At 49.0% G+C, this 24,017-nt stretch overlaps 1 protein-coding gene across 4 annotated transcripts in view; it reads left to right on the top strand.

Moving 5' to 3' along the window:
- The window catches only part of LOC123763141 (leucine zipper putative tumor suppressor 3), a 281,718-nt gene that overhangs the window by 238,207 nt on the left and 19,494 nt on the right, over window positions 1–24,017 (top strand). Inside the window, exon 1 of one of the 4 annotated variants that reach the window (XM_045750096.2) lies at window positions 14,440–14,760. The exons of the other annotated variants lie outside the window; for them this stretch is intronic. Within the exon in view, the coding sequence (XP_045606052.1) occupies window positions 14,455–14,760 (306 nt within the window). The 5' untranslated portion in view covers window positions 14,440–14,454. Of the gene's footprint in view, window positions 1–14,439; window positions 14,761–24,017 lie in introns of those variants that run through there. 4 annotated transcript variants of the gene reach the window in all.

Here is a 24,017-nt window from a genome sequence, read left to right as displayed (position 1 = left end):
CACCTGTGGTTCACCTGTACGGTCACCTGTGGTTCACCTGTACGGTCACCTGAGGTTCACCTGTATGGTCACCTGTGGTTCACCTGTGCGGTCACCTGAGGTTCACCTGTACGGTCACCTGAGGTTCACCTGTACGGTCACCTGTGGTTCACCTGTGGTTCACCTGTACGGTCACCTGAGGTTCACCTGTGGTTCACCTGTATGGTCACCTGAGGTTCACCTGTAGGTCACCTGAGGTTCATCTGTGGTACACCTGAGGTTCACCTGTACGGTCACCTGAGGTTCACCTGTACGGTCACCTGAGGTTCACCTGTACGGTCACCTGAGGTTCACCTGTACGGTCACCTGAGGTTCACCTGAGGTTCACCTGTACGGTCACCTGTGGTTCACCTGTACGGTCACCTGAGGTTCACCTGTATGGTCACCTGAGGTTCACCTGTAGGTCACCTGAGGTTCACCTGTGGTACACCTGAGGTTCACCTGTACGGTCACCTGAGGTTCACCTGTACGGTCACCTGTGGTTCACCTGTGCGGTCACCTGTGGTTCACCTGTACGGTCACCTGTGGTTCACCTGTACGGTCACCTGTGGTTCACCTGTACGGTCACCTGTACGGTCACCTGTGGTTCACCTGTACGGTCACCTGTGGTTCACCTGTACGGTCACCTGAGGTTCACCTGTACGGTCACCTGAGGTTCACCTGTACGGTCACCTGAGGTTCACCTGAGGTTCACCTGTACGGTCACCTGTGGTTCACCTGTACGGTCACCTGAGGTTCACCTGTGGTTCACCTGTATGGTCACCTGAGGTTCACCTGTAGGTCACCTGAGGTTCACCTGTGGTACACCTGAGGTTCACCTGTACGGTCACCTGAGGTTCACCTGTACGGTCACCTGTGGTTCACCTGTGCGGTCACCTGTGGTTCACCTGTACGGTCACCTGTGGTTCACCTGTACGGTCACCTGTGGTTCACCTGTACGGTCACCTGTGGTTCACCTGTACGGTCACCTGTGGTTCACCTGTGCGGTCACCTGAGGTTCACCTGTACGGTCACCTGAGGTTCACCTGTACGGTCACCTGAGGTTCACCTGTACGGTCACCTGAGGTTCACCTGTACGGTCACCTCTGGTTCACCTGTACGGTCACCTGTGGTTCACCTGTACGGTCACCTGAGGTTCACCTGTACGGTCACCTGTGGTTCACCTGTACGGTCACCTGTACGGTCACCTGTGGTTCACCTGTACGGTCACCTGTGGTTCACCTGTACGGTCACCTGTGGTTCACCTGTACGGTCACCTGTGGTTCACCTGTACGGTCACCTGTGGTTCACCTGTACGGTCACCTGAGGTTCACCTGTACGGTCACCTGTGGTTCACCTGTGCGGTCACCTGAGGTTCACCTGTACGGTCACCTGTGGTTCACCTGTGCGGTCACCTGAGGTTCACCTGTACGGTCACCTGTGGTTCACCTGTGCGGTCACCTGAGGTTCACCTGAGGTTCACCTGTACGGTCACCTGTGGTTCACCTGTACGGTCACCTGAGGTTCACCTGTGGTTCACCTGTATGGTCACCTGAGGTTCACCTGTAGGTCACCTGAGGTTCACCTGTGGTACACCTGAGGTTCACCTGTACGGTCACCTGAGGTTCACCTGTACGGTCACCTGAGGTTCACCTGTACGGTCACCTGAGGTTCACCTGTACGGTCACCTGAGGTTCCCCTGTACGGTCACCTGTGGTTCACCTGTACGGTCACCTGTGGTTCACCTGTACGGTCACCTGAGGTTCACCTGTGGTTCACCTGTATGGTCACCTGAGGTTCACCTGTAGGTCACCTGAGGTTCACCTGTACGGTCACCTGAGGTTCACCTGTACGGTCACCTGAGGTTCACCTGTACGGTTACCTGTGGTTCACCTGTACGGTCACCTGAGGTTCACCTGTACGGTCACCTGAGGTTCACCTGTACGGTCACCTGAGGTTCACCTGTGGTTCACCTGAGGTTCACCTGTGGTTCACCTGAGGTTCACCTGAGGTTCACCTGTGGTTCACCTGAGGTTCCCACGGTCACACCTGGATGGCCGCCACTTCCGGCCACTCGGCGCACTAATCACTGGTTCATAGTTCGTTAGTATTCGCCTCTCACCGCCCAAGAACTTGTTTATATATAACAAAACAGCGTTATCAATACACGTTAACAAACACGAATATTAAAGTGTTCGTTTTTGCGTCACTAAGATAATTTTTGACTTGAGTGAAGGTGTCGTGTTTTAACGCAGATGTGATCGTGATTTGCGTCGTGATTGGTGCGCGGTGAAGTGAAAGTGAATACACATGTGTACTGACGGGGTTAGGCCTGTGTGGAGCACGTGTGTAGGCGAGAATACACCTTGTGGTGTATGACTCAAGGGTCGGTATACGGTGTAGAATTGTATCCTGCATGTGTGAGGGAGACTGAGCTTTGTGATCCAGGGGCATAGAGGTGAGTGTCCTGTTTAGAGATGCGGTTGTGGTGTGTAAGGGAGATTGAACCGTGCGAGAGGTGAATATAAGGACCAGTTTCCCGCGAGTCGCTTGGCAACTATTCCGAGCAAGAATTGCTAACTGGCACCACTATCGAATCTTTCCAGTGATTTTACTGACAGAATTTAAATTGTCAGTGGCTTGGGAGCCTTCATCGTGGGAGGAGCGACGCTCTGCTCACTCTATTTGAGTATTGAATATAAACACTTTTACACACTCTCTACTAACTAGTTAATACACAAGAACATGAATAAAATAAATTACAGAAGGGCTATTGGCCTATACCAGGTAGCTACTGTATATATATATATCCGCTCAAACGTATAATACATGTCTAAACTGCGCTTGAAACACTCCCTGACCTGATCTTGTTGACCTGGCTCCCTCTCAGTGTGGTGGACCAGGTCCTTCACACTTGTCTCGACCTGGCAGACGCCTCTCTGACCAGGTACTCTTGTACCAGGTACCCTTGTACCCATTACTCTTGTACCAGGTACCCTTGTACCCGTTACTCTTGTACCAGGTACCCTTGTACCCGTTACTCTTGTACCAGGTACCCTTGTACCCGTTACTCTTGTACCAGGTACCCTTGTACCCGTTACTCTTGTACCAGGTACCTTTGTACCCGTTACCCTTGTACCAGGTACCCTTGTACCCGTTACTCTTGTACCAGGTACCCTTGTACCCGTTACCCTTGTACCAGGTACCCTTGTACCCGTTACTCTTGTACCAGGTACCCTTGTACCCGTTACTCTTGTACCCGTTACTCTTGTACCAGGTACCCTTGTACCCGTTACTCTTGTACCAGGTACCCTTGTACCCATTACTCTTGCACCAGGTACCTTTGTACCCGTTACTCTTGTACCAGGTACCCTTGTACCCGTTACTCTTGTACCAGGTACCCTTGTACCCATTACTCTTGTACCAGGTACCTTTGTACCCTTGTAGCACAAGTGTCAGAAGAGCAGCAGCCAGGCCTAGGGTGACCCCCTGGATGGGGTGGGGTAGAGGCCTATTCCTCTGACATATTTGAACTTGGTTTAACGTTTGACGGAGTTGGTGCGGTATAGGCCTACCGCTCCACGGCTCGCAGTTTGTATCTGGATACAGAAGATTTTTTTCCGAATTCGTTTTTCACTGCCGTCTGGGGAACAGAAGCATGAGGGGAAATTCCAAAGGGGCTATTGGCCCATACGAGGCGGCTCCTATACTTATATGCACCATAACTTTTTTTTTGAGATATATACAAGAGTTGTTACATTCTTGTAGAGCCACTAGTACGCGTAGCGTTTCGGGCAGGTCCCTGGAATACGATCCCCGCCGCGAAGAATCGTTGTTACAACCAAGTACACATTTTACTGTTGAGTTAAACAGAGGCTACAGTTAAGGATTTGTGCCCAGTAAATCCTCCCCGGCCAGGATACGAACCCATGACAAAGCGCTCGCGGAACGCCAGGCGAGTGTCTTACCACTACACCACGGTGACTAGTGTTCCGTTCTCGGTTCATATTAAACTCGTTCATATATAGGTAAAACTTACGCTTGAAACAATACACGTCTTCAAATATCTGGCTAAAGTATGAAGTAAACCTTACTCTCTCACCAATAGTTGAAGAACTCTCGAAATCCTAAGCAGGTAACGACGAAGTAATGCGTCCATAATGGGTAATGTAGTCATATTTATTAATATATATATATATATATATATATATATATATATATATATATATATATATATTTAGCTCAAATGAGGAAATTTAAAAACATTTTAATATTTTTTGTTTATTGTGATTACTTCTGGCCGGTGAAGATGCGCTTCAACTGTAGACATCACTGATTCAAAGGTCTTCTGAACCCGAGAGATGGGGCCCAGTAGCCGAGGCTCAACTCTCACAAGCTCAAGTAGGTGAGCACACAGAGACATCCTTGATGACTGTAGACAATATGGGTGGCTGGACATTATGGGGGCGGGGGGGCTGGACAGTATGGGGGGCTGGAGAGTATGGGGGGGGGGGCTGGACGGTATGGGGGGGGGGGCTGGACAGTATGGGAGGGTTGGACAATATGGGGGGCTGTGGAGACACTTGATCTGGTGGACACGTGGTGGTTCAATACACCATCTGACACTGGAGTAGGCACCAGACCTGTCCCTTCTCACCGCCCCCTTCCACCGTCCTCTTCCACCGTCCTCTTCCAGCCAAATAACAGCTGGAGGGTATTGTGTGTGTGAGAGCCCAGCTAATGGGGGTCGTGACAGCCGAACCACCGCTGCTTATCTAACCATTGTGGCGTGTTCGGCCCAGCTGATCACTTACGACCTCCTCCACAACCCAGCTGATCACTTACGACCTCCACCACAACCCAGCTGATCACTTACGACCTCCTCCACAACCCAGCTGATCACTTACGACCTCCACCACAACCCAGCTGATCACTTACGACCTCCTCCACAACCCAGCTGATCACTTACGACCTCCACCACGTGACGTACAGGGGGGGGGGGGACATAGTCGTACTCTACACACTTTCTCAACTATGAAAAATTGCTGGAAAGGAGAAGTCGTGGAAGCCACCTCCCTTCACAACACACAGGTACAATACAGGGATGACCAAGAGCTCAGACGTCGATTGGTCTAGGTTACAGGTGTAATTGTTGCTGTAATTGGTCTAGGTTACAGGTGTAATTGTTGCTGTAATTGGTCTAGGTTACAGGTGTAATTGTTGCTGTAATTGGTCTAGGTTACAGGTGTAATTGTTGCTGTAATTGGTCTAGGTTACAGGTGTAATTGTTGCTGTAATTGGTCTAGGTTACAGGTGTAATTGTTGCTGTAATTGGTCTAGGTTACAGGTGTAATTGTTGCTGTAATTGGTCTAGGTTACAGGTGTAATTGTTGCTGTAATTGGTCTAGGTTACAGGTGTAATTGTTGCTGTAATTGGTCTAGGTTACAGGTGTAATTGTTGCTGTAATTGGTCTAGGTTACAGGTGTAATTGTTGCTGTAATTGGTCTAGGTTACAGGTGTAATTGTTGCTGTAATTGGTCTAGGTTACAGGTGTAATTGTTGCTGTAATTGGTCTAGGTTACAGGTGTAATTGTTGCTGTAATTGGTCTAGGTTACAGGTGTAATTGTTGCTGTAATTGGTCTAGGTTACAGGTGTAATTGTTGCTGTAATTGGTCTAGGTTACAGGTGTAATTGTTGCTGTAATTGGTCTAGGTTACAGGTGTAATTGTTGCTGTAATTGGTCTAGGTTACAGGTGTAATTGTTGCTGTAATTGGTCTAGGTTACAGGTGTAATTGTTGCTGTAATTGGTCTAGGTTACAGGTGTAATTGTTGCTGTAATTGGTCTAGGTTACAGGTGTAATTGTTGCTGTAATTGGTCTAGGTTACAGGTGTAATTGTTGCTGTAATTGGTCTAGGTTACAGGTGTAATTGTTGCTGTAATTGGTCTAGGTTACAGGTGTAATTGTTGCTGTAATTGGTCTAGGTTACAGGTGTAATTGTTGCTGTAATTGGTCTAGGTTACAGGTGTAATTGTTGCTGTAATTGGTCTAGGTTACAGGTGTAATTGTTGCTGTAATTGGTCTAGGTTACAGGTGTAATTGTTGCTGTAATTGGTCTAGGTTACAGGTGTAATTGTTGCTGTAATTGGTCTAGGTTACAGGTGTAATTGTTGCTGTAATTGGTCTAGGTTACAGGTGTAATTGTTGCTGTAATTGGTCTAGGTTACAGGTGTAATTGTTGCTGTAATTGGTCTAGGTTACAGGTGTAATTGTTGCTGTAATTGGTCTAGGTTACAGGTGTAATTGTTGCTGTAATTGGTCTAGGTTACAGGTGTAATTGTTGCTGTAATTGGTCTAGGTTACAGGTGTAATTGTTGCTGTAATTGGTCTAGGTTACAGGTGTAATTGTTGCTGTAATTGGTCTAGGTTACAGGTGTAATTGTTGCTGTAATTGGTCTAGGTTACAGGTGTAATTGTTGCTGTAATTGGTCTAGGTTACAGGTGTAATTGTTGCTGTAATTGGTCTAGGTTACAGGTGTAATTGTTGCTGTAATTGGTCTAGGTTACAGGTGTAATTGTTGCTGTAATTGGTCTAGGTTACAGGTGTAATTGTTGCTGTAATTGGTCTAGGTTACAGGTGTAATTGTTGCTGTAATTGGTCTAGGTTACAGGTGTAATTGTTGCTGTAATTGGTCTAGGTTACAGGTGTAATTGTTGCTGTAATTGGTCTAGGTTACAGGTGTAATTGTTGCTGTAATTGGTCTAGGTTACAGGTGTAATTGTTGCTGTAATTGGTCTAGGTTACAGGTGTAATTGTTGCTGTAATTGGTCTAGGTTACAGGTGTAATTGTTGCTGTAATTGGTCTAGGTTACAGGTGTAATTGTTGCTGTAATTGGTCTAGGTTACAGGTGTAATTGTTGCTGTAATTGGTCTAGGTTACAGGTGTAATTGTTGCTGTAATTGGTCTAGGTTACAGGTGTATCACCTGTTGGTGTTAATATATTATTGCTGGAAAGGAGAAGTCGTGGAAGCCACCTCCCTTCACAACACACAGGTACAATACAGGGATGACCAAGAGCTCAGACGTCGATTGGTCTAGGTTACAGGTGTAATTGTTGCTGTAATTGGTCTAGGTTACAGGTGTAATTGTTGCTGTAATTGGTCTAGGTTACAGGTGTAATTGTTGCTGTAATTGGTCTAGGTTACAGGTGTAATTGTTGCTGTAATTGGTCTAGGTTACAGGTGTAATTGTTGCTGTAATTGGTCTAGGTTACAGGTGTAATTGTTGCTGTAATTGGTCTAGGTTACAGGTGTAATTGTTGCTGTAATTGGTCTAGGTTACAGGTGTAATTGTTGCTGTAATTGGTCTAGGTTACAGGTGTAATTGTTGCTGTAATTGGTCTAGGTTACAGGTGTAATTGTTGCTGTAATTGGTCTAGGTTACAGGTGTAATTGTTGCTGTAATTGGTCTAGGTTACAGGTGTAATTGTTGCTGTAATTGGTCTAGGTTACAGGTGTAATTGTTGCTGTAATTGGTCTAGGTTACAGGTGTAATTGTTGCTGTAATTGGTCTAGGTTACAGGTGTAATTGTTGCTGTAATTGGTCTAGGTTACAGGTGTAATTGTTGCTGTAATTGGTCTAGGTTACAGGTGTAATTGTTGCTGTAATTGGTCTAGGTTACAGGTGTAATTGTTGCTGTAATTGGTCTAGGTTACAGGTGTAATTGCTGCTGTAATTGGTCTAGGTTACAGGTGTAATTGCTGCTGTAATTGGTCTAGGTTACAGGTGTAATTGTTGCTGTAATTGGTCTAGGTTACAGGTGTAATTGTTGCTGTAATTGGTCTAGGTTACAGGTGTAATTGTTGCTGTAATTGGTCTAGGTTACAGGTGTAATTGTTGCTGTAATTGGTCTAGGTTACAGGTGTAATTGTTGCTGTAATTGGTCTAGGTTACAGGTGTAATTGTTGCTGTAATTGGTCTAGGTTACAGGTGTAATTGTTGCTGTAATTGGTCTAGGTTACAGGTGTAATTGTTGCTGTAATTGGTCTAGGTTACAGGTGTAATTGTTGCTGTAATTGGTCTAGGTTACAGGTGTAATTGTTGCTGTAATTGGTCTAGGTTACAGGTGTAATTGTTGCTGTAATTGGTCTAGGTTACAGGTGTAATTGTTGCTGTAATTGGTCTAGGTTACAGGTGTAATTGTTGCTGTAATTGGTCTAGGTTACAGGTGTAATTGTTGCTGTAATTGGTCTAGGTTACAGGTGTAATTGTTGCTGTAATTGGTCTAGGTTACAGGTGTAATTGTTGCTGTAATTGGTCTAGGTTACAGGTGTAATTGTTGCTGTAATTGGTCTAGGTTACAGGTGTAATTGTTGCTGTAATTGGTCTAGGTTACAGGTGTAATTGTTGCTGTAATTGGTCTAGGTTACAGGTGTAATTGTTGCTGTAATTGGTCTAGGTTACAGGTGTAATTGTTGCTGTAATTGGTCTAGGTTACAGGTGTAATTGTTGATGTAATTGGTCTAGGTTACAGGTGTAATTGTTGCTGTAATTGGTCTAGGTTACAGGTGTAATTGTTGCTGTAATTGGTCTAGGTTACAGGTGTAATTGTTGCTGTAATTGGTCTAGGTTACAGGTGTAATTGTTGCTGTAATTGGTCTAGGTTACAGGTGTAATTGTTGCTGTAATTGGTCTAGGTTACAGGTGTAATTGTTGCTGTAATTGGTCTAGGTTACAGGTGTAATTGTTGCTGTAATTGGTCTAGGTTACAGGTGTAATTGTTGCTGTAATTGGTCTAGGTTACAGGTGTAATTGTTGCTGTAATTGGTCTAGGTTACAGGTGTAATTGTTGCTGTAATTGGTCTAGGTTACAGGTGTAATTGTTGCTGTAATTGGTCTAGGTTACAGGTGTAATTGTTGCTGTAATTGGTCTAGGTTACAGGTGTAATTGTTGCTGTAATTGGTCTAGGTTACAGGTGTAATTGTTGCTGTAATTGGTCTAGGTTACAGGTGTAATTGTTGCTGTAATTGGTCTAGGTTACAGGTGTAATTGTTGATGTAATTGGTCTAGGTTACAGGTGTAATTGTTGCTGTAATTGGTCTAGGTTACAGGTGTAATTGTTGCTGTAATTGGTCTAGGTTACAGGTGTAATTGTTGCTGTAATTGGTCTAGGTTACAGGTGTAATTGTTGCTGTAATTGGTCTAGGTTACAGGTGTAATTGTTGCTGTAATTGGTCTAGGTTACAGGTGTAATTGTTGCTGTAATTGGTCTAGGTTACAGGTGTAATTGTTGCTGTAATTGGTCTAGGTTACAGGTGTAATTGTTGCTGTAATTGGTCTAGGTTACAGGTGTAATTGTTGCTGTAATTGGTCTAGGTTACAGGTGTAATTGTTGCTGTAATTGGTCTAGGTTACAGGTGTAATTGTTGCTGTAATTGGTCTAGGTTACAGGTGTATCACCTGCTGGTGTTAATATATTATTCCGTTATTTGATGGGCGGAGGTGATGGTCCCTTCACATTACTGGTATACTGTGTACACCCGCGTCCACACCAGCTCCATGACAGCCGCCAACAGCTCCGTGACAGCCGCCAACAGCCGCCAACAGCTCCATAACAGCCGTCAACAGCCACAACAGGGAGCCAACAGCCACAACAGGGAGCCAACAGCCACAACAGGGAGCCCACAAGGATGAGAGGAAACGATGAACCAGCGAGACTCGACCTAGTCTTCACTCTGAATGATTCCGACATAAGGGAAATTGACTTCGAGGCCCCAGTAGGAATGAGCGGCCACAGTGTACTGACGTTTGAGTACCTGGTCCAAGAAGGGCTAAAGTACTCGAGAAAGGGAACTGAAAGCAAAAGGCTAGCATTCCGCAAGGGAAATTACGAGGAGATAAGAAAATTCCTAACGGATATAACATGGGAATCAGAGCTCAGGGGCAAGACGGCCCAAGACATGATGGAATACATCACGCAGAAGTGCAAGGACGCAGCAGAAAAGTTTATCCCGGCCCTAAAGATAAAAACTGATATGCAGATGAGGAACCCATGGTTTAATCAGAGATGTAAGCTAGCTAAGCAGCACAGTAAAAGAGCATGGAGAAACTCTAGAAATAACAGGACACTTGAGAGCAGAGAAGGTTACCAGAGAGCCAGGAATGAATACGTCAGGGTGAGAAGAGAGGCAGAAGAGCAATGTGAAAACGACATAGCAAGCAAGGCTAAGGCTCAACCCAAATTGCTGCATAGCCACATCAGGAGAAACACAACAGTGAAGGAACAGGTAATGAAACTGAGGATAGGGGCAGAAGGATTCACTACAAACGACAAAGAAGTGTGCGAGGAACTCAATATGAAATTCCAGGAAGTCTTCACATTAGAGCAAGGAGAAGTTCCAGACATAAGAGAAGGAATAATTAACCAGGCACCACTAGAGGAATTTGAGATTACCAGTGGAGATGTAAGGAAGCTTTTGGTAGAGTTGGATGTGACAAAGGCTATAAGGCCTGGATGGACTATCAACATGGATACTAAAGGAAGGGGCAGAATCACTGTGCCTGCCACTTTCCATGGTGTATAACAAATCACTGGTAACAGGTGAACTGCCAGAAATTTGGAAGGCGGCAAACGTAGTCCCGATATACAAGAAAGGGGATAGGCAGGAGGCACTGAACTACAGGCCAGTGTCCCTAACTTGCATACCATGCAAGCTGATGGAGAAAATTGTGCGAAAAAAGCTAGTGGAACATCTGGAGCGAAGGAACTTTGTGTCACAACACCAACATGGTTTCAGGGATGGCAAGTCCTGCCTCACAGGATTAATTGAATTCTACGATCAGGCAACAAGAATCAGACAAGAAAGGGGTGGGCAGACTGCATATTTTTGGATTGCCAGAAAGCCTTTGAAACAGTACCACATCAGAGACTAGTGCGAAAACAGGAGATGCAGGCTGGAGTGAAAGAGAGGATGTACTCCATTGGATAAAGGAGTACCTAAGTAACAGAAGACAACGAGTCACTGTGAGGTGTGAAGTCTCAGATTGGCAAGACGTCACCAGTGGAGTCCCGCAGGGTTCAGTCCTTGGATCTATACTGTTTCGGATATACTGTATGTAAATGATCTTCCAGAGGGTATAGAATCATTCCTCTCAATGTTTGCTGATGATACAAAAATTATGAGGAGGATTAAGACGGAGGAAGACAGTAAGAGACCACAAGATGACCTAGACAGACTGCATGAATGGTCCAACAAATGGCTACTAAAGTTCAACCCGAGTAAATGTAAAGTAATGAAACTAGGCAGTGGAAACAGGAGGCCAGACACAGGATACAGAATGGGAGATGAAGTCCTTCATGAAACGGACAGAGAGAAAGATCTAGGAATTCATATCACACCAAACCTGTCTCCTGAAGCCCACATAAAAAGAATAACATCTGCGGCGTATGCGAGACTGGCTAACATCAGAACAGCCTTTAGAAACCTGTGTAAGGAATCATTCAGAATCTTGTACACCACATATGTAAGACCAGTCCAGCATGCAGTATGCGGCCCCAGCATGGAGCCCGTACCTTGTCAAGCACAAGACGAAGCTTGAAAAAGTTCAGAGATATGCCACTAGACTAGTCCCAGAACTAAGAGGCATGAGTTACGAGGAAAGGCTGCATGAGATGCACCTCACGACACTGGAAGACAGAAGAGTAAGGGGAGACATGATCACAACCTACAAAATTCTCAGAAGAATTGACAGGGTAGATAAAGATAAACTGTTTAACGCTGGTGGTACGCGAACAAGGGGACACAGGTAGAAACTTAGTACCCACATGAGCCACAGAGACGTGAGAAGGAACTTTTTCAGTGTCAGAGTAGTTAACGGATGGAATACATTAGGCAGTGATGTGGTGGAGGCTGACTCCATACACAGTTTCAAGTGTAGATATGATAGAGCCCAGTAGGCTCAGGAACCTGTACACCAGTTGATTGACAGTTGAGAGGCGGGACCAAAGAGCCAGAGCTCAACCCCCGCAAGCACAAAAAGGTGAGTACAATTAGGTGAGTACAACAACAAAGCACCTTTTTAGACCTTCCGCTCCGTCCGGAAACAAAATCTACTTCCTGCCGTGAGTCCCCAGGTTCGACCCCCCGTCCAGAGGCTGTAACCAGCCCGTCTCGTCCTCGTGTGGTGGCCTCGGGCCTTCTCCAGGCCAGTTGGCCCTCGTCATTGAGTAATCGTAATTACCTTTAGTTAATAGTGACTATGTAATTCTGGTCGGCAGTGTGGTCGTTATAAAGAGGGGGTTGTTAAAGGGGCCGGATTAAGGGAGGGGCCGGTTTAGCGAGGGACCATTACAGCCATAGAGGACGGTCCTGTCAGTAGTGCGGCGGTGACTGTGGTGCGTGGTGGTGGGCCGGGGTGGGTTCCTCTGGCCGGGGTGGGTTCCTCTGGCCGGGGTGGGTTCCTCTGGCCGGGGTGGGTTCCTCTGGCCGGGGTGGGTTCCTCTGGCCGGGTGGGTTCCTCTGGCCGGGGTGGGTTCCTTTGGCCGGGGTGGGTTCCTCTGGCCGGGGTGGGTTCCTTTGGCCGGGGTGGGTTCCTCTGGCCGGGGTGGATTCCTCTGGCCGGGTGGGTTCCTCTGGCCGGGGTGGGTTCCTCTGGCCGGGGTGGGCTCCTCTGGCCGGGGTGGGTTCCTCTGGCCGGGGTGGGCTCCTCTGGCCGGGGTGGGTTCCTCTGGCCGGGGTGGGCTCCTCTGGCCGGGGTGGGTTCCTCTGGCCGGGGTGGGTTCCTCTGGCCGGGGTGGGTTCCTCTGGCCGGGGTGGGTTCTTCTGGCCGGGGTGGGTTCCTCTGGCCGGGGTGGGTTCCTCTGGCCGGGGTGGGTTCCTCTGGCCGGGGTGGGCACCGCTGCCGGGGTGGGTTCCTCTGGCCGGGGTGGGTTCCTCTGGCCGGGGTGGGTTCCTCTGGCCGGGGTGGGTTCTACTGGCCGGGGTGAGTTCCTCTGGCCGGGGTGGGTTCCTCTGGCCGGGGTGGGTTCCTCTGGCCGGGGAGGGTTCCTCTGGCCGGGGTGGGTTCCTCTGGCCGGGGTGGGTTCCTCTGGCCGGGGGTGGGTTCCTCTTGCCGGGGGTGGGTTCCTCTGGCCTGGGTGGGTTCCTCTGGCCTGGGTGGGTTCCTCTGGCCGGGGTGGGTTCCTCTGGCCGGGGGTGGGTTCCTTTGGCCGGGGTGGGTTCCTCTGGCCGGGGTGGGCACCTCTGGCCGGGGTGGGTTCCTCTGGCCGGGGTGGGTTCCTCTGGCCGGGGTGGGTTCTTCTGGCCGGGGTGGGTTCCTCTGGCCGGGGTGGGTTCCTCTGGCCGGGGTGGGCACCTCTGCCGGGGTGGGTTCCTCTGGTCGGGGTGGGTTCCTCTGGCCGGGGTGAGTTCCTCTGGCCGGGGTGGGTTCCTCTGGCCGGGGTGGGCACCTCTGGCCGGGGTGGGTTCCTTTGGCCGGGGTGGGTTCCTCTGGCCGGGGAGGGTTCCTCTGGCCGGGGTGGGCACCTCTGGCCGGGGTGGGTTCCTCTGGCCGGGGTGGGTTCCTCTGGCCTGGGTGGGTTCCTCTGGCCTGGGTGGGTTCCTCTGGCCGGGGTGGGTTCCCCTGGCCGGGGGTGGGTTCCTCTGGCCGGGGTAGGCACCTCTGCCCTACCCACCCGTGGAAGGGTTATGGGACTATGGGGAAGCTATCCTAGAGGGCGGTGTGCTGGCCCCTCCTCCACTCCCTCTGAATGGTGAGAGGCTCAGCAGCTGTGCTCAGCAGCTGTGCTCAGGACGGGGGCCCAGGTGGCCCTCACGCCCAACAAGTGCTGGGCCCCACCGTGGGAACCCGCACACTGTTTCACTTGGTCGGCTGCTAGTTCACTCGCTCGATACGTTTATATCGCGGCCAGATTCACGAAGCAGTTACGCAAGCACTTACGAACCTGTACATCTTTCCTCAATCTTTGACGGCTTTGGTTACATTTATTAAACAGTTTACAAGCCTGAAAACTTGTCAATCAACTTTTGTTATTGTTATAAACAGCCTCCTGGTGCTTCGGAGCTCATTAACTGTTTAATAATTGTAAACAAAGCCGCCAAAGATTGAGAAAAGATGTACAGATTCGTAAGTGCTTCCGTAACTGCTTCGTGAAGCTGACCCGAAGTCTCCAGTTTATAAGTGTCAGTACAGTGTCACCAACACTGCTTCAGTGTTGGATATTCAGATGTCTAACAGGTGTAGAAGTGCCATCCAACTGATAATATCTTTAATATTTTAACATTAAGTTACGAATTTGAAATTCTGTAAATCAAAAGTAGTGAAATAAGACATTGTTAACGATAATAGACACGAGACATTTTCTAAATATAAAGAGTGACATTAGACACGTGAGAGAAGCCACACGCAGGCCACCGGACGGGTCCCGGCGACGATGGGACGGAGACACAAGGCCTGGAGAGCAGAGTACAGTGACAAGGCCTCCCTGCTGGCCTTCAAGGAGACGCCTCTCCTGGAGAACACGGAGGACGAGGAGCTGAGCCAGCACAGCTCTGCGGAGGAAAAGTGGAAGGAGGAGAGCGAGCGGCGGAGGGCCAGTCTGGAGCGCCGTCTCAGGAGCTGGGAGAGGAGGAAGGAGAGGTGGGAGAGGAGGGAGGAGTTTGAGCGCCGGGAGAGGAAGAGTGTGCTGGTTGGGGCCCAGGTGCTGTGCTTCAACCTCCGCCGCAGGAAGCAGGACTCGGTGAGTGACACGGGGGGGGGACACATGAGTGACACGGGACAAGGGGACACACATGAGTGACACGGGACACACATATGAGTGACACGGGACGAGGGGGGGGGCACATGAGTGACACGGGACAAGGAGACACACATGAGTGACACGGGACAAGGAGACACACATGAGTGACACGGGACAAGGAGACACACATGAGTGACACGGGACGAGGGGGGGGCACATGAGTGACACGGGACAAACACACGAGTGACACGGGACAAGGGGACACACACGAGTGACACGGGACAAACACATGAGTGACACGGGACAAGGAGGGACACATGCATGTCTCCAACATGACACATACCTCCTCACAAGAAGCTTGGAGCTCCTAATCATCTTAGTCATCGTTTACACCAAATTGTTTCCTGGAAATTGTCCTCCGTGTTGAGTGGGTTGTGAGTAACGCGGACCTCACCACTCATGAGGGGGCCTGTGGTCATTACTCACTCACCCACGTATACTAGGATGAGTAACGCCAGATCATACACTCTCTGTATACTTGTATATCTACCCCTTGTCTCCTGAGATGACTAGTCGTGCGTTGGCAGCGCAGCAGGTCAGGAAGCCGCTTCCTTGAGAGAAGGAATATGATCTTCTAGATTTCTAGCTTATATTCTAAAATATCAGCTGATATGTATGTGTATTATTCATACTTATAATACAAAGTAACAATGGAATGCATGCATTAAAAAAATGTATTTACTTTTAAAGTAATATAGCCTCTGTACGATATGTTGGTGCACCGTGGCGGCGTCGCTCAGCTGATTAACCGTCAGTTCCCGTTTGCCTGTGGTCGGGTACGGAGGTCCTGATAGCGCTCCCGCCCGTCTGAGCGGACCTCACGCGCCCAAGCTGGTACAAGCTTGAAGATAAATGTATTCACGAGACTCAACAACCTGAATTCAAAATTTCCATTGGCCATGCTAGAGTTGTGATGATGGAATACAATGTGTGAGGAAGTTACACTAATGACGGGGGTGAGTTTACATTTGTTGTGTATTCATCACTTAAGCTTAAAACTCAAGCGCTTCCGTCAATTCTAAGATGTTTTGGTGGGAGTTGTGTGTTTGTTTGGGTTCATAGTCCTTATGTACCAGTGTTGTTCCTCCTGCCTGTGGTGGGTGTGACGTCTCAGGAGGGCAGCATCACGTCTGAGGTGGGCAGCATCACGTCTCAGATCAGCATCACGTCTCAGGAGATCAGCATCACGTCTGAGGTGGGCAGCATCACGTCTCAGGAGATCAGCATCACGTCTCAGGAGATCAGCATCACGTCTCAGGAGATCAGCATCACGTCTCAGGAGATCAGCATCACGTCTCAAATCAGCATCACGTCTCAAATCAGCATCACGTCTCAGGAGATCAGCATTACGTCTCAGGAGGGCAGCAACACGTCTCAGGGCAGCATCACGTCTCAAGAGATCAGTATCACGTCTCAGGAGATCAGCATCACGTCTCAGATCAGCATGACGTCACAGATCAGCATCACGTCTCAGGAGATCAGCATCACGTCTCAGATCAGCATCACGTCACAAGAACATAGCGTTAAGATCACGTCTTCAGCGCATATTCCCGGAAACATTTGAGTTTCCTTATGTGTCAAGTCTCTCTCCAGCCCTGCTGGCTCCAGGCTACACCGGGCTAGGTGGGCTATGATAGGCTACATTAGGTCAATCTAGGCTAGCTCGCTCTATGTAGGCTAGCCAGCTCTATGTAGGCTAGCCAGCTCTATGTAGGCTAGCCAACTCTATGCAGGCTAGCCAGCTCTATGTAGTCTAGCCAACTCTATGTAGGCTAGCCAGCTCTATGTAGGCTAGCCAGCTCTATGTAGGCTAGCCAGCTCTATGTAGGCTAGCCAGCTCTATGTAGGCTAGCCAGCTCTATGTAGGCTAGCCAGCTCTATGTAGGCTAGCCAGCTCTATGTAGGCTAGCCAGCTCTATGTAGGCTAGCCAGCTCTATGTAGACTAGCCAGCTCTATGTAGGCTAGCCAGCTCTATGTAGGCTAGCCAACTCTATGTAGACTAGCCAGCTCTATGTAGGCTAGCCAGCTCTATGTAGGCTAGCCAGCTCAATGTAGGCTAGCCAGCTCTATGTAGGCTAGCCAGCTCTATGTAGGCTAGCCAGCTCTATGTAGGCTAGCCAACTCTATGTAGACAGTATGGCTGAGGACATTCCTTTGATAATTACTTGAGACACTCGCTGTCTTGAGACGGTCGAGGACAGGCGTCTGTGGTCTTATAGTGTGACCCAAGCAGTGTCCTCGACCTGACCGTCAACCAGTCACGGGTCATGGTACATCAGCCTTAACAAGGCCTCCGTCAGCTAGTGCCTGCACCCTTGACCTTTGGCGGTGACAGTCGCCTGAAACATTTATAGCAGGCTTGTATTGGTTGCTGGTAGTGGTGGGGGGAGGGGGGTTGTTGGGGGGGGGTGATGGTTGTTGGAGTTGCTGGTGGTGGTGGGGGGGGGGGGGGTTAGAGTGGGTGGTGGTGGTTGTTGGGTTCACGTAGTTGGTCAACTACGCCACCCGTTTATATTTATATATATATATATATAATATATATATATATATATATATACTTTGCACACACTTCCCACAGTGGGGGTTTATTATATAGTTAATAACTACAGATTTTGCAGTTTATCTGGTAAATTGTACACATTAATGATTTTGCTGCTGTGAATTCAGTGCTCATGTTGCTTGGAGTGTTGACAAGCATATGAGCACACGTGACACTACAAGCAACACCATACCACACCACACCAGCAACACAACACCAGCAACACAAGCGTGGTGGGGTGTGGGGGGGGTGATGTTATAGCGACCCATCAGCTGGAACGTCACGGAGCCTCACCTAAATTGTGTAGCATTTCCTGGGCTTGACGCACGGCTGGTTGGCTGGGGTGGGTGGGTGGCTGGCTGGCTGGGGTGGCTGGCTGGCTGGCAGCCCTAGGGTGGGTGGCTGGCTTGGGTGGCTGGCTGGCTGGGGTGGCTGGCTGGCTGGGGTGGCTGGCTGGCTGGGGTGGCTGGCTGGCTGGCTGGCGCCTTGGGGTGGGGAGCGGAAGAAACGGTAAGAGTCAAACAAGAGAAGACAAGCCAGTGGTGATAGTTATCAAGAGTGTAGTGACGAGGGTGTAGTACTGTTGCCTGGTGTGTCACGACACCCTCCCCACACACACACTATTGACACCACACAACACACACTATTATATCTCCTGCAACTCTGGCGCACGAGAGAGAGAGAGAGAGAGAGAGAGAGAGGGGGGGGGGGGAGGGGGAGGCGTATAATCTCTCCTTCGTCAATGGCCGTGGGCCTGCCCAACTAGCTATATAATTCCCCCCCCCCCCCTCAATATTCCCCCCCCCCAACATCATAACCCCCCCTCCTCTAACAACAATTACAACCGGCACCATCAGTTTGCGTGTCTGGCTTCCTCCCTCATTCCTATATACTTTTCCCTGTATATATTGTGTGTTGGTCTGTGGTGCAGGGCGGTGATGGTGCCCGCCCGCCGCCCCCCGCCCGCCCGCCGCCGCCCCCCTGCACGCCCACCACCGCCCGCCCGCCCGCCGCCCGGGTATCAGGTATCGGCGCCCATCATCGTGTTACCGACCATTGTGCCAGAGCGGCCGGCCACCACCTCGGCCCGGCACGGGTATACCTCCGTGGATACTTCCTACTTCTCTATAGCCTAATGCTCATTACTCGTCTAGTCTTTTAATTCTACAAAATCTTAATTTTGTATGTAATGAATATACTTAACCTTGCCATTTGGACAAGTTACCTTGGGCATACCTGTAGAGGGTTTCTGGAGTTGCTCTACTCTCCGAGGCCAGGCTCGACTTGTGATAACTTGACTAGGCTGTTAACTACTAGGCTGTTGCTGGGAGCGGCCCGCAGGCCCACATACCCACTACAGCCTGGTTGGTCCGGCACTTCTTGCAAGAACCTGTCCAAGTGCCTCTTGAATACATCCACCTTTGTACCGGCAATATTTCTAATGCTTGCTGGGAGGGTGTTGAACACCTGTGGACCTCTGGTGTTCAGTGTTCTCTGGTTGTGTCTATGGCACCTCTACTCCTCACTGGTTCTAGTCTGCATTTCCTTCCGCACCTTTGGCTCCAGACTGTTGTTATTCTACTGTACAACTCTGGGACCTGGCCCTCCAGTATCTTCCTTGTATATGTTATTGATACCTTTCTCGTCTCCTTTCCAGAGAGAACATTTTGAGAGCTTTGAGACGGTCCCAATAATTGAGGTGTTTTATCGTGTCTATGCGTGCCGTATATGTTCTCTGTATTCCCTCTAATTCAGAGATCTCTCCCGCTCTGAAAGGTTAAGTGAGTACCCAGCAGTACTCAAGATGGGACAGCAAGTCTTCAAAGTTCTTGCAAAAAGTGCTGGACCAACTAGGTTGTAGTGAATATGTGGGCCTGCAGGCCCCTCCAAGCAACAACAGCCTGGTGGACCAAGTTATCACAAGTCAAGCCTCAGGCCTGGGGCCGGGCTCGGGGAGTAGAAGAACGCCCAGAACCCTCTGTAGATAACCTTATGCTGCTCTTCCACCAGGAATGTTATATAGTCGTCAGTAAATTATCCTTATCCTGTAGTTTAGTCTTAAACAATGATCTGGAGATCAGTGGAGGTGCGACTGCACCCTGCGTGCCGGGAGATATCTCCCGTGGGCCTTTCACCGATTGATTGATTGATGAAGATTAAGCCACCCAAAAGGTGGCACGGGCATGAATAGCCCGTAAGTGGTGGCCCTTTTGAGCCATTACCAGTATCAAGAGCTCATACTGGAGTTCTGTGGAGGTGCGAATGCACCCTGCGTGACGGGAGATGTCTCCCGTGGCCTTTCACCCTATATTCTTACCTTATATATTGATTTTCTCCACCACTCCTATACGGGTTATTCATGCCCGTGCCACCTCTTGGGTAGCTTAATCTTCATAACTCATCACTCTTGTCACTACCTCATGATGGTCTGAGACGTCGTTACTGCCTTTATGCTCAGATGTCTGGGCGTGATGTCTCCTTCACTTGTCAGTGACGTCGCAGTTGACAACCGCCTCCCCCCCCCCTACCCCATGCCTCCCCCCCCCACCCCACATCACGCCCCCCCCCCCCCCCCACCCCACGCTGTGAACTCCCTTCTATTTACGCTGGGAACTTACATCCTCCCCCCTCCCCATGCTATGATTTTTCCCCCCCACTGCCAACTACCACAAAATGATAACGTTAGACAACCTAAGGGTGGAAAGGCGGGGTCAAAGAGCTAGGAGCTCGATCGTGCAGCACAAATAGGTGAATACAGAGAGGTAGAGACACAGAGTAACTTCCCTCACATGTAGAGACAAAGAAGAACTACTCTCACAGAAAGAAGTAGACTTAAAGCAGTAATTAGTGACGTTCATAAATGTGATTTAATATCGTCGTAGATCCTACTTGAGGCGTCTACTTGGCGTTGAGACACACCGGAAGTTGTTAGTGTGCGTGTGTATGCGTATGTATGCGCATGTATGCGCGTGTATGGCGAGCCCGGAGCCGGCGTTCCTCCACGCACCTCTCACCCAGTAATACCAACCTTGGTAATAAATGTATCGGTGAAGACCAACGACAGTTCACACTGGGAGGTCTCTCCGTAACCACTCTTCTTCTTATCTTGAGGTTATCTTGAGATGATTTCGGGGCTTTTAGTGTCCCCGCGGCCCGGTCCTCGACCAGGCCTCCACCCCCAGGAAGCAGCCCGTGACAGCTGACTAACACCCAGGTACCTATTTTACTGCTAGGTAAGAGGCATAGGGTGAAAGAAACTCTGCCCATTGTTTCTCGCCGGCGCCTGGGATTGAACCCAGGACCACAGGATCACAGGTCCAGCGTGCTGTCCGCTCGGCCGACCGGCTCCCAATGTGCCGTTATTTTGAGTATTTGAACGTGCCCGCGTGCGCGCGCAAAACACGCGCGTCATTCATCTACTGTAGTAGAGGGTTCAGGTACGTTTATGGAGTCGATAAAATACATCTCAAAGAGATAGAGCAGCTTAGGCTATTTCTACCCCCGGACTGGTGGGGGCTGAAACCTGTGACGTCATTAATATTATAACGAGGCCCGGCCGGTGTTGGCGAGGCCGGCCCCCCCCCCCCTGCCAGTGTTGGCGAGGTCCCCCCCCCCCGCCAGTGTTGGAGGGGCCACCCCCCCCCCCCGCCAGTGTTGGAGGGGCCACCCCCCCACCCCCCCCCCCGCCAGTGTTGGAGGGGCCACCACCCCCCCCCCCGGCCAGTGTTGGCGAGGCCCCCTCCCCCCCCCCGCCAGAGTTGGCGAGGCTCCCCCCCCCCGCCAGTGTTGGCGAGAGCCCCCCCCCCCCCCGCCAGTGTTGGCGAGGCCACCATCCTCGCATTACAGAACAAAGGAAGTTGTGGCAGTGAATTGAGACGTGATCGGCTTAGAGGATGAACGTCTTCACACCGTCTTGTGAATGAACGTAAAGCTGGTTCAGGGGGGGGGAGGGCTTGTCAACCTGGGTTGTGGGAGGGGGAGGGGCTTGCCAACCTGGGTTGTGGGGGTGGGTGAGTGGTCAACACCGGTGGCCCGTGACCTCTGACCTGTGCTCCAGGGTCAAAGGTCACTCGTCGTTAACACAATGTCGTCAAGTGTAAGAGGAGAGAGTGAGGTGAGGGGGGAGGGGAGGTGCATGTAGGGTTGAGTGCTAGCTCTTGACCCCGGCATTTGCTGCTCTCACATGTCTACTAGAACGAGTCCCAATCGTCCCGTTTCTTAGCTTCTGTTGAGACTGTTTATTGGGTTACGTTCCACCGTTGCCGTAACACCTATCCCAGCTGTGTGTTATTCAAATCTCACCAGGGTAGGCAAGCTGAGACTATGTCTACCCTCTATATTGTCCTTGTCTTGGGGGACACCCACACCCTCCTGCCCCACGTGGTGTGGGAGTTGTCTGTAGGGGTGGGTGGTGGGTGTGGGAGAGTTGTGTGGGGGGGGGGGGTTGTGTGTCATCACCTCATACAACCCTTGAACTATATGTTTAACACTTCTCTAATCCTGTCCATGGAGGACAGAAGAAAATGTATATATGCTGGTTAGCATTGTAAATGTCTGGCCACGTCTGTGGTAGAAAAACCCCCACATACAACATCAGTTTACCAGGACATAAAACAGGTCACTGTACAATAATAAACTAAAGTCTTTATCATTAATACTCTAATAATAACAATGAACTTTAACACAACTCTGGTAATCATTAAGAGACATTAACTGCCCACACCCGGGACAGGCTGACGCCAGGCGCCAACCCGGGGCGCAGTGGTACACTAACCCAATATAATATAAAATAAGGAGAAAGCGCCAAGCCATTACGACTATAAAGCTCTGGGAAGGGGTCAGGATAATGATTTGGGATGGGACGGAGGGAAAGGAATGGTGCCCAACCACTTGTGGACAGTCGGGGATTGAACGCCGACCTGCATGAAGCGAGATAAACAATAACAATCACCTACGAGCCTCAGATACCCAACACAACCACAGCTGACGTACCTCAGTAGCCCGAGCCACTATAACAACAGCATTACCCTTGTATATTGTGTACTAATGTACATACAACACAACTCGAGAGCTGGAGGTCCAACGTCCGCCTCTCTGGGGAGTCTGGACGACACTGACTGGCCGCGGGCAGGGTTGCCAAATTGCTGAAAGTAGCGAGCTGACGGTCTAAAAGTAGCGAATTTGTAATAAGAGTAGCCCAATTTTTTGTTTAGTGACTAATACGGGTTTCAAAGTAATATATTATGATATATAGAGTATATAAAAGGGTTTTAATTGTTTTGTTAATATTATCTCTGCATATATATATTTAATCAATATGATAATAGGATAACTTATCAATATTTACTGTATGAAGCCTAATGGGTGTGGAGTCCTTCCACGTCTTCACAGTTGAAGATTATCAAGATCTTGATCTGCATCCACAACCTCGTTCTTGTATATTGCAGACTCATATTTAAGCATTGACATGAGTGGTTCAAATGACGAGCAACCAGTTACATATTCTTCAAGATATGTTTTAATTCTCAAGATTGATGTCAAAAGCTCAAGTCCCATTCGATTTCTCAGTTTAGTTTTCACAGACGGTCCTCTCGAAAATACCCGTTCAACCAGGGCATTACTGATTGGCAAGCTGTATATTTTCAAGGCAAACTGGGCGAGGTCAATCAGTATGGGATCGCCAGCAGTGTTCTTGACAGTTAATGTCTTGGTCTAAAATGACGATTCAGATGTTGGAATTTGCCCCTCACAAATGTTGGACCAGTTAATGGTTAACAGTAGGCGCCACTGACTTTCAATTTCGCTAAGCTTAGATTAGTCAGCTAATACTAATGGGAGTTCTGAAAATGGTGGCCATGTGTGGCTAAGGCATATGACAGGTAACAGATTTTTCACCTTTTTTAAAGTTTCAACATTACTTAGAATACGAGAAAGAAGTTATTTGCAAGCTTTCATTAACAAATTATCGCATCTTTCTTGAATATTTTGAAACTTTTCCTGGGTTATAAAATTGTTTTGTCTGTTAGTGGCCCGAAGTGTTGAAAAGTCGTAACCAAAGTCAACTTTCTCCAGAGGCAGATACATAGAATTGTAGTCCAAATTAACATGAAGCTTTGCATGATGAGGATGCACGATTCTTCTGAGTATTCCAAGAGTGAAGTTGTCTAAGACAGTGTGAAGGCTACACTGATCTGCTTCATCTTTTTGATGAAGTCAATTCATCTTTTCAAAATCATTTAGGATTGGTTTGAGACATGTGAAATATAGCTTATTGGAGGGATCAGCGTACATTGAAAATAGTTGCCTTGCAACATATTTATCACAAGAGGAAAAACGCTATTTGGTAATGAGTTGTTAGAGAACCCCACTGACCTAATCGCCGCTTTACACTACCGCTCCTTGCCAACCATCGTCTTCCTGACAAAGGTGTTAACTGTAAGAGATCTTTCCAATCATTTATCAATCTGGAAATTTCTAGATAACTTTCTCCCCTTAATGAAGAAGATCTGTGGAACCAGTTGTAGCTTTTGGGATGAAGTATTAATGACAATTAAGGTTGGGAAATCTATGGCCTCTGGGGAGGATTACCTTGCCTTGCGGTTACTTTTTCTTTCGAAGGTTCCTAGGATCAATGTCCCCAGGGGGCCGGTCTTGGAC

This window comes from Procambarus clarkii, chromosome 49, assembly GCF_040958095.1.
Source record: "Procambarus clarkii isolate CNS0578487 chromosome 49, FALCON_Pclarkii_2.0, whole genome shotgun sequence".
NCBI classification, from domain to species: domain Eukaryota; kingdom Metazoa; phylum Arthropoda; class Malacostraca; order Decapoda; family Cambaridae; genus Procambarus; species Procambarus clarkii.
The sequence above is the reverse complement of the archived record's forward strand: the minus strand, read 5'-3'. Positions and strand labels throughout refer to the sequence as shown.